This window comes from Triticum aestivum, chromosome 4D (assembly GCF_018294505.1).
Source record: "Triticum aestivum cultivar Chinese Spring chromosome 4D, IWGSC CS RefSeq v2.1, whole genome shotgun sequence".
Taxonomy (NCBI): domain Eukaryota; kingdom Viridiplantae; phylum Streptophyta; class Magnoliopsida; order Poales; family Poaceae; genus Triticum; species Triticum aestivum.
Genome location: NC_057805.1, coordinates 331,336,896 through 331,347,007, shown reverse-complemented (window position 1 = coordinate 331,347,007; position 10,112 = coordinate 331,336,896). Strand labels below are relative to the sequence as shown.

The window sequence follows — 10,112 nt, the reverse complement described above, 5'->3', positions numbered from 1 at the left end:
CGGACAATACGGCAGGGAGGAAGAAGGGTCGGAGGACCTCCCGAGCCGGCGCTGTGTCGGAGAGAACGGCACGGGCAGAGGATCGGGCCCCTCCGGCAGCTGTGGGTTTCCTCCCTCGGCGGCGATGACCGCGTGAACGATGCACCTTTTAGTCCTCTACACACACCGGCCGAAGGGATCCGGCCGGATCTGTGACCAGCGGTGAGCAGAGAGAAAATGTCGCTACCGCTGTCTTGTTTATATCTGGAGAGGATGAGAGAATGAAGAGAGCAACCCTAGTAAAGCAAGCGCTCAGGCCCCTGCGTCCATATATAGTGGAGTGATTATCTTTTTTCTCTCCACAACAAGCGTTTCAATTTGTGTACGTGGCATTAAAGAAAAGAAACTCTCTATTTAAGGTGACTACTGTACGACTCCTACTTACTACTAGTAGTACTACAGTATTGTTCACTTGTGCTCCCCGCCCCTCCATTCATTGAACAACCCCACGGGTGAATAAACATACAGTAAGTACTGTATTTATATAGAACGAACAAGCTCGAACTATTTTCGCGTAGTTAAAAGTTGAGGGCGGGGCTTTTCCCGGGCAGTACGCGCGGCAGTTTTCGGGTAGGCGGTTTGACAGAGAGGCGAGGAGGGTGAGCGAGTGGCGGATTCTCAAACATACTGCTGGAAAGGTCGGGCTGTGCGATTTGACGGCGCGTTACTGCTGGAAAGACTTGTGATATGACCACTCACTATAGTCATGAATTACTGGCGCTCCGACCGGGGTGATGCCCCCCTTCCGTTCCGCGCTCTAATCTGGTGCATGACACGTCGACCCGGATGCTGGCTCTCCCACATGTCGGAGTAGTAAGAAGGAGCAAAGAATGATGCGGTATATACTAGTACTACTACTACTCAGGTCGGAGGAGTGCGAACCACGGCAGCCCAGTGAACCAGCAGTGCGAACCACGGCAGCCCAGTGAACCAGCAGTGCGAACCACGGTAGCCCAGTGAACCAGCAGTAGAAAACAATGTGGTGATATGGCCATAAAAAACAATGTGCTACGGTCCACACTGTAGCATGTACAGTAACACTCCTCTTTGTTTGGATCCCTGAGTTAGAGCTAGTTTGGGTTGAAATAGCCTCAAATTATCGAAACAAGAGGGGTTAGTTTGAGCTAGTTTGCTCTAACCCAGCTAAAAAAACTAGCCCGGTGGAGAGGTTCTAATTGGGTTAGTTATCCTCGGGCCCACTAAAAGAGAACTAAAAAATCTCCCCTGCCCGCACCAGATCGCTCCCCCCCTCTCGCACGACTCCTCTCTGTTCCCCATAGGGCCGCCCGCCCAAGCGCCGCTCGCCCTCTCTCTCCTCCGGCCGCCCTCTCCTTCCGGCCTCCGCCGCCCTACTCCGGCCGCCCTCTCCCTCCGGCCTTCGAAGGTCGCCCCGCTCCCCCTTCACCAGTCGTTTTTCTCCCTCTGTCGTGCGCGGCGGCGGCGCATCTACCAGGGAGGTCGCGAGAGGGGTGAGTTTGTTCGTTCCTTCTCTGTCTCACGGCCATATCATTGATCTTGCTTGCTCTAGCGCTAATTCTGATTTGGAAAAGTAGATCCTGATCAAACTTGGTATAGATTTGTGGTGCACGCATGGAATTGTTTGATGCTGCTTGAGGAGGTAATAAATCTTTCTAGAGGCCCAAAGATTCAGTTCACCTTTCTAGGTATTTCAATTTCAGGCTTGCATTATTTCTAGAGGCCCAAAGATTCAGTTCACCTTTCTAGGTATTTCAGTTTCAGGCTTGCATTATTTCTAGAGGCCCAAAGATTCAGTTCACCTTTCTAGGTATTTTAGTTACAGGCTTGCATTATTTCTAGAGGCCCAAAGATTAAGTTCCCAGTCGGCGGCAAGCGGCCCTGCTACCCATGCCGGTGTCGACCTCAACTCGCAAGGGCCGGCGTCGGAGGGGTTCCCGGGGCTTGGGCTCTACAGAGCCTTCCTCCAGAGCGACGATGGCGAGCTCCTCCCTCGGTGCGTGAGGGGCTCCGGGCTCCCTCCCTATCGTGAATGACTTCCGTGATGAGTTAGCTCATGCTTTGTTTCATGAAGTGTTTTTTTATTTTGTGAAGCTTGATTGACGACTTGTATGTTTAAGTGGGATATCTCATTTGTATGGACAAAGTAAAAATTATCATGTTTTGCATGCTTGATTTGTATAGATGGTTCGTTTATGTCAATTGTGAGCGGGAGGAGGCCACAGAAGAGCCGGCCACACCAAATCCGGCAGGAAATAGGGTCCAAAGTAGTCAAATGATTGAGAAAGAGCATTTATTGTCAATCTAACCCTGCCATCCATACACCTCTTTGGTTTAGAGTTAGTTCAGGGTTAGAATCTAACTCTAACCTCTAACTGAGTTAGAGTTCTCCTCGTCTCGGTTCATCGCCATCATACTTTCCCCATTCCTGTGTTTTCAGTATCCTGCGAATCAAAGAGGCCCTTTTTTGCGGGAAAAATCAAAGAGGCCCTTAGACTGGTTTAGGTCCGGTCATTTTTTATAAACGTGTTATGTCCAAAATTTAATGAACGTGCTCCGGTTTCCACGAAAATAATCCGGTTTCATGTAGTAATTCATTCATTTATTTATTCTTCTGCGGGGGGTTTGCATGTAATTCGTGAGGTCTGAAATGTAAAGTACCCCGGCATATGCTCCGAGTCGTGCATGCACTACGACCCAGATGCTCTATGTCCCACATGTCGGCGAATGGGAGCACGTGGAAATAGCCTAGGAGTACATATAGGAGGATAAATGCGTGAAAAAATATGTACTGTGAAGCGTAGCTGCGGTTCGAAAAGGAGACCTAAAGTGATGACAGCTATAGGTCGCACGCACCCAACTAGTGGTACTAGACATACGACTAATTTTTCCCTCAAAAAAAAAGAGGCACGAGTGCTCAGTACTCCTATTCTATAAACACGAGTCCCATCTGACAACAGCGTCCGTGCTACAGCTAGCTCTCCTCCCTCGTTTCTCTCTTCTAATTCTAAACTCGGCCGACGCCCGGTGGGCGGGGTGGGTTTGCTCAACTGCGGCCCCACCTCACAGTGAAAACGTTACGACTGGAATAAAAATGCCATATACTCCCTCCGTTCCTAAATATAAGCCTTTTTAGATACTATTTCAAATGGAATACATCATACAGATGTATGTAGACATAGTTTAGAGTGTAGATTCACTCATTTTGCTCCGTATGTAGTAGTCACTTGCTGGAATCTTTAGAAAGACTTATATTTGGGAACGGAGGGAGTACTATACTAATAAAACATTAAGGCCACGAGGCGATGCAGTGCTGGTTACAGGAGGCAAGAAGAAGAGATGCATCCATCGACGACGTCCACCTCCTCGACTCAGGGCGCCGGCCCACCGAACGGCGCCTAAGTAGCAGCGGCTTTCGTGGCCAGGTCGACGTGCTTCTGAACAATGGCGTCCAAAGATTCCAGCCGCTGGAAGAAGGCCAACGTCTTTCTGTCCTCGCTTGCCTTGTAGTGGCCTATGTAGACGATTTCCTCGTAGACGTGGATGTGCAGGTCGACGGTTTCTTGCATGGCGAGGCGCTGCGCGGCGAGCGCGGCCTCGAGGTGCACATTCTTCGTCGCGACCTCCGGCACCTGCAGGGCCACCAGGGCTTGAAAGAGTTCGTCACCATGGAGGCCGATGAGGGTGGCAGGCAATGAGGAGCCTGGGCGCGCGGGCTGGAGCAGTACGGCAAGGTCGTCCGCGCGCTTCTTGACGGCGGTGAACTTGCGGATGGAGTTGACCATCATGTCGTCCATGCGAGAGGCGAAGCCGGCGTCGGCGAGGGCTACGATGCCTGCGGTCGCCAGCACCGTCTGGAAACGCTGCGCGGTGCGGGGCCGCAGGCCGGCGCCTTGGATGATTTGGCACAGCCGACTGCCGCTCGCGTCCATCGCCTCCATAGGTGCTTGTGGCTTCTGGTCACTTGGTCTTGGATTGGAGTGAGCAGTGTTGCGCAGAGACTTGGGAGTAGATGGATTGGAGTGGTGGGCGCCTTTATTATATGAGAGTCCAAACTCTGTTGCATTCACATCGTGCTGGCTCTATTCTGCTTCTCCAATTAATTCCCTCTGCATGTAATTGAGGATGCATCATTGACCGTTCAACGTCTCGGGAACCGCTACCCTCTCCCTCCTTGGCATTCAAGCACCTATGGACCCGTCGACGACGAGGTGCCTATGGTGACTTCATAAATTTCAAGATGATAGTGCCGTGCGTGTGTGCGTTCATAGGGGTGAGTGTATGCGCGTGTATATGAGCGCTTGCGTCTGTACTGTGTCAAAAAAACGTAAATGCGTGTCAAAAAGAGACTAGTCAGTATACTCAATATTGTGCACCTCGGAGAGGAAAACGATAGAACTAGTACGTATTTATTTACGGTGCAGATTCACTCATTTTGCTCCATATGTACTCCGTCTCGGTGTAGTCTAGTCACTTGTTGAAATCTCTAGAAGGGCAAATACTCCTTTCTGGTTTACAGGGCTATACTAGCAAGTAGTTGTACGTACTAGTACAATAGTGGGCTCACATAGCAATTTTGTCTCATGCAAGAGCCTGGCTATATGCGTGCTCCAATGTTCGCAACTGCAACGTTCGGTTTGCGCTTGGCTCTTCGCCTCTTCGAGAAGACGAACAATGATGTTACTACTACTGCTTCTACAGTGTCGAATCCACTGCTGCATGTCCGTCCACCGCGAGCGGGACGGATAGCTTGTTGTAGAAGTACTACTAAGCAAAAGCCTGTCCTCGTTTGCGAGCAACCGCGCGCATGGGCGAGGGAGAAGGCGTGTAGTAAAATCAAGCTTCTCCTCGTTGTACGAGTTGACGCGACACATCATAGCACTGGCCCCACATGCTTGCCTCTAAACTTGGCTGAAAGACCCGCAGTGTACAATATATTTGCTGCAACCTCTAACATTTACCCACCACAAATTAAAATATATGTGGCCGTATGCATCGTTCTGATGCAGAGGCCGGGGAGTCCCCCCTTTTCGAAAAAAACAAATTAAAATATATATTCCTGTCTTGACCAGATGAGCGTGCAAACTACAATCACCAGGGTGACAGGTAGGGCCAGAAGACTATTTTAATTATTTTTTAAAAACTTTGAGACGGCCACATAGCACGGAGCCGACCCCAACGATTTTAAGCTTACAGGCACGGTACACGCTATCCTAGACTACTCTACACATGAAGCTGCGCTTGGCTCTTCGCCTCTTCGGGAAGTCGAACAATGATGGAGTACTACTGCACTGGAGGAGTACTACAGTACGCTTCTGGCCATCTGACACCGATTGAACTGCTGCATGTCCACCGCGTGCGGGAGGGAGAGCGTGTAGCGAAAGCTTCTCCTAGTCTTGCCAGCCACCACGCTCATGGGCGAGGGAGGGACGCTCCTGCCTTTGCGTGTATGACAGGTGGGCCTGACAGGTGTGTGGCCAACCTGTCATACAGCCAAAGGCAGGTGCAGTTAAGTCCGCGAGGGAGAGGATAATCAAACTTCTCGTTGATGTACGAGTTGACGCGACACATCAAAGCACTGCACTCGATATATTTCAATAATTTGCGTTTACCGATGCATTAATTACAACGCATGCATGCATGCCGTGACTCTCCTTTTGATACTTGCATGTGTTGATTTAATGCACCTTGAAGTAGTATAAAATATGTGACGGTAAAGCTTTGTAATGCCCCGGCCCAAGTCGAGAGATGGTTGTGCACGAGGAGGGCGAGATCATGCAGACCGAACAGGACCCGACGATGGAGCTCTCTAAGGTCTCGATGGACCTCACCGTGCTCCACTGCCCCTTGTGCCTCCGCCCCTTGACGCCTCCAGTGTATGAGGTTCGAATACACCTCGTCCGTTCGGCTGATTGAGCAAGGTGCAGGTTTCTTGATTGATGTGTTGTTCGATTGATTTCTGCAGTGCAAGGGAGGGCACCTGGCCTGCGCGGACTGCCGCGTCGAGCGCCCCGGGAACCAGCGGCAGTGCCAGAAGTGCGAGCGCGGCGGTGGCTTCGACGTGCGGAACACGGCGGTGGACTCCGTCCTTTCGTCGGTGAGGGTGGAGTGCCCGCACGAAGGCTGTGGGCTCTACGTCACTTACCACAAGCTCGCCGATCACCAGAGCGTGTGTCCGCTCGCGCCCTGCAAATGCCCCGTGCCCGTCTGCGGCTACGAAGGCCCGCCGCCGGCGCTCTACCACCACATCAGCACCGCGCATCCCATGCCCGTGCACAGGATCCAGTACGGCAAGGTGCTCCAGCTGCAAGTGCCACTGTCGGAGCCACGGCTCTTGCTGTTCGCGGAGGAGGACGGCCGCGCGTTTTTCTTGGTCGGCGGCGTGCTCGACATCGGCGCGCCTATCGCCGTGTCGGTCGTCTGCATCAGAGCGGGGGCGTCCCCACTGCCGCACTACGTGGCCAAGCTGTGGGCGAACGGCCCGCCGGGGGAGCCCAAAGGCACGACCGACGCCGTCAAGGTGGAAATGGAGGTGACAAGCAGCAAGGATCCCGGCGACGTCGACGTGCAGGAGCTGACCTTCTTCACAGTTCCGCCCAAGCTGCTGGCCGGGGCTAAGCTGGTGTCCCTCCACATTCAGATTGACAAGCTCACGTCCTAAATGTTTCTACAGTGCCTTCTGTTTATCTTAGTAATATGCTAATATAGGGATTACCTCGGTCTACTTTAGCTTAAGAAATGGTGGGTTTTGGTGGCGATGCAGCAATTACTTCGACATCAGATCAGTAATTTCCAACAGTCGAACGGATATTTTGTGTCTGTTGGATATAAAGTTCCTTTGGGTAAGAAGTACTACTTGTCATCAAAATGGATAAAAGGAGATGTATGTAGACGTATTTTAGTTCTAGATACGTCCCTTTTTATCCATTTTGATGACAAGCACTCCCTCCGTTCCACAATACATGCCTTCCATTTGTCAAAATATAGATGTATCTAGACATGTTTTAGTATATAGGTACATCCATGATAGAGCCAATCGGATGGTTGAGAACACTACAATTCGTAGCTACAGATGCGTGTGTGACTCCCAGATGCAGAGGCCGGGGGTCATCATCCTCCTTTTCGAGAAAAAACAGACGCGTGTGTGAGAGGACGAGTGCGTGCGTGCACCTCTTCTCTTCCTGTATAACGTACTAAACTCAGAGTACAAGTTTTTGTGGGTGGCACGATGGTGCGTGCGAGAAGTCCCGAGAGATAGGTTTAATGCGTCTGAAAAAAGACTAGCCTAGAGCTCGCCACGCGGCTATTCCTGTCGAACGCCCCATTAACCGTAAGATATGTATACGACGGTGCCAGTTATTGCACGTACACAGCAGTACTCCCTCCTTTCCGGTTTATAGGGCTTAATTCAAAAATCTCACCAACCAAGATGGTGAGTGGTGGAATATTTTTTGTAGTTTGCAAAAGCACCTAATTAATGCTCTTGTTTTTCTCAAAAAATTATGTTTATCAATGCATTAATTGCAATGCATGCATGCATAAAGTACATGCATTGGTCAATTTTCTCTTAATACTTGCATGCAATGATTTAATGCACCTTGGAATCTGAACATGTGATGGGGAACAACCAAATTGAGCCTTATAAAATGGAAAAACTAAAATTTTGAGATAAGCCCTATAAAACCGGAAAGGAGGGAGTAGAAAAAGAACTACTCCATCCGGGAATAGTGCCGCACTTCGAAACTAGAACCGTCAATAAATTTTGAGCTTGCGTCTCGTCACATTCCAAATTACTCCACGCTATATTGAATTGCAAACCTGTTCACACCGATCACAACCTAAACGGTTTCCCACTTAGGAGCGTATTAGTACCACGCTATATTGAATTGCAAACCTGTTCACACCGATCACAACCTAAACGGTTTCCCACTTAGGAGCGTATTAGTACTCGGTTATAAATACTAGTATGCCAAGATGACTGCACATTCCTCCTCAACTCCTCATCCACAAAACAAACAAGTCATTCAGCATCCTTCCCTTGCGTCTGCCATGGCCAGCGTGAGTTCTGGGTCGAGAGATTGCCACCAGGGAGAGGCGAGCATGGAAGCGGAAGCACGAGAGATGTCCCGCCTCGCTGCGAGAGCAGCCGACATGTCCCGCCGCGCGGAAGTAGCAGCACAGAGGTCCCGCCGCGCCGCTGAAGCAGCACGGAGGTCCGCCGCGCCGTCGATGCAGCAGACTGGTCCGGCCGCGCCGCGGAAGCAGCAGAGATGTCCCGCCGCCGCGAATGCAGCAGAGATGTCCCGCCGCGCCGCGGCGGCCTGGGAAAATTTCTCGCGGGCAGGCGACGACTGTTACAGGCGCATGCATGCGATCGTCCATAGCCAGATGGATCAGATCTCCGGCTGGGCGAGGTTGCAGGACGACATGAAAGCCTCGTTTGAACAGGCTACCGGCGTCATCCGGCAACTAAGGGAGGGCAATGAGAGGCTCCGGGCCGAGCGCGACCTGCTGAGGGAGAAGATCGTCCGAAGTGCAGACCAGCAGGAGGAGACCAGTGCCTTGTTGAAGAGGACCGGCGTCATCGTCAAGAAACTTATGGACGAGAATGACATGCTCCGCAACGAGCGCCAAAGGCTGGTGGAGGAATCCGTGGATGTTCTCAAGCAGCGTCTTGAGGACACGAAAGAGCTCATCGCCGCTCGCCGCGGAGACTAGTTCCCGCGGCCTGCAGCAACGCATCAAGAAAGTAGAGATCAGCGAGCCAGATCCTTGTCTTCCTTCTTCTTTTGCCCTTGTGTATTTCGGGCGTAGCCGCATGTGGCTTTTTTAATTATCTTTCTAATTATGTAAGACAATTAATCGTCCTTATATATTCATCAGTCTTGCTATAAGTCGCAGTAGATGCTATATAGGTCCGTCGGATCTTACATCAAGATCCGTGCTTTCAGATTTTCTTTTTTCTCTCTTAAATCTCAGTCGAGTGAGACATAGCCACGCCATTAAACAGAGGCTCGGGCGCCATTAATGGAGACCTTGGGAGAGAGGTGGACGGCAGATGGAGGTCAAAGGGCTCTCCTCCCGATAAGCACGCGCAGGGGTCTGATCGCACGCCTCTCGTACTCAAATAGCTACCCTGCACGGCGCCTCCTAGCTAATAAAAAATGGGGACGCGTGGCGGCACGTAAATGGTACTAGTAAGTAGAACGCCCACGGTTTCAATAATACTTGTGTTTCCGATTGTAACGTGACAACACTTGTTCCAAAATGACTTTGTTGATTGTTAATGTGTGCGCCTTCGCAAATCGGACTGCAAAATTACCACAGCATGTTGGTGCCATGTCATGGCACCAAGCCAAGTTTCATTATTTTCATGCGTGTTTTGGATTTACAGGAATTAAAAAACTAAGTTTCTCAATGTTTCCAACCCAGCCACGACGCCCAGAATTTTGAATTTCATTCCCATTTCTTGCATGGAACCTAGAAATTTACCCGAGGACACACATGTGATTTTTCAACCAACTTTGGTGCACTGGAACATGTGCTTGTATTTCAAATTTGAATTATGCACACAAAGGTGACACGTTCCCTCCCAGAACCACGAGCCTTCTTGAGAGAAGCTCCGATTTGCAAGAAGCTTATACCAAAATTTGTTCCTATTCGGCCAATTTTTTTACCACGGCATGGTACTACCATGACATGACACCATGCCAAGTTTCATGATTTTAAAACCAAGTTTCTCAATGTTCTCGACCGAGCCACGATGCCCAGATGTTTGAATTTTATTCTCATTTTTTGCATGGGACCTAGAAATTCACCCGAGGACACAAATGTGATTTTTCAACCAACTTTGGTGCACGGGAGCATGTGCTTGTAGTTCAAATTTGAATTATGCACATTAAATGACCAAAAACTCAATTAATGTGTAAATAAGGCCAAACGAAGCCGGAATAATTCCAAAATTTAACAGGGCACTCATGTAGTTCTATGTTGCCTTTGTAAATAAACTCAAGGGGGACAGCGTATATCGTTTCGCACTCAAAGGTGGCACGTTCCCTCTCAGAACCACGAGCCTTCTTGAGAGAAGCTTCGGTTTG

At 50.2% G+C, this 10,112-nt stretch overlaps 1 protein-coding gene across 1 annotated transcript; it reads left to right on the top strand.

The window, feature by feature from the left end:
* The first annotated feature begins 5,763 nt into the window (after positions 1-5,763).
* Positions 5,764-6,676, top strand: LOC123099984 (putative E3 ubiquitin-protein ligase SINA-like 6). The gene is made up of 2 exons (XM_044521990.1): positions 5,764-5,829; positions 5,981-6,676. The coding sequence occupies exons 1-2, from the start codon at positions 5,764-5,766 to the stop codon at positions 6,674-6,676; spliced, it is 762 nt and encodes a 253-aa protein (XP_044377925.1).
* Positions 6,677-10,112: the final 3,436 nt, after the last annotated feature.

Excerpts from the sequence above, each read along its gene's own strand:
- LOC123099984 (XM_044521990.1), top strand. The coding sequence starts at position 5,764 with ATGGTTGTGCACGAGGAGGGCGAGATCATGCAGACCGAACAGGACCCG. Across the intron at positions 5,830-5,980 it reads CGACGATGGAGCTCTCTAAG|TGCAAGGGAGGGCACCTGGC; the intron begins GTCTCGATGGAC and ends TGATTTCTGCAG.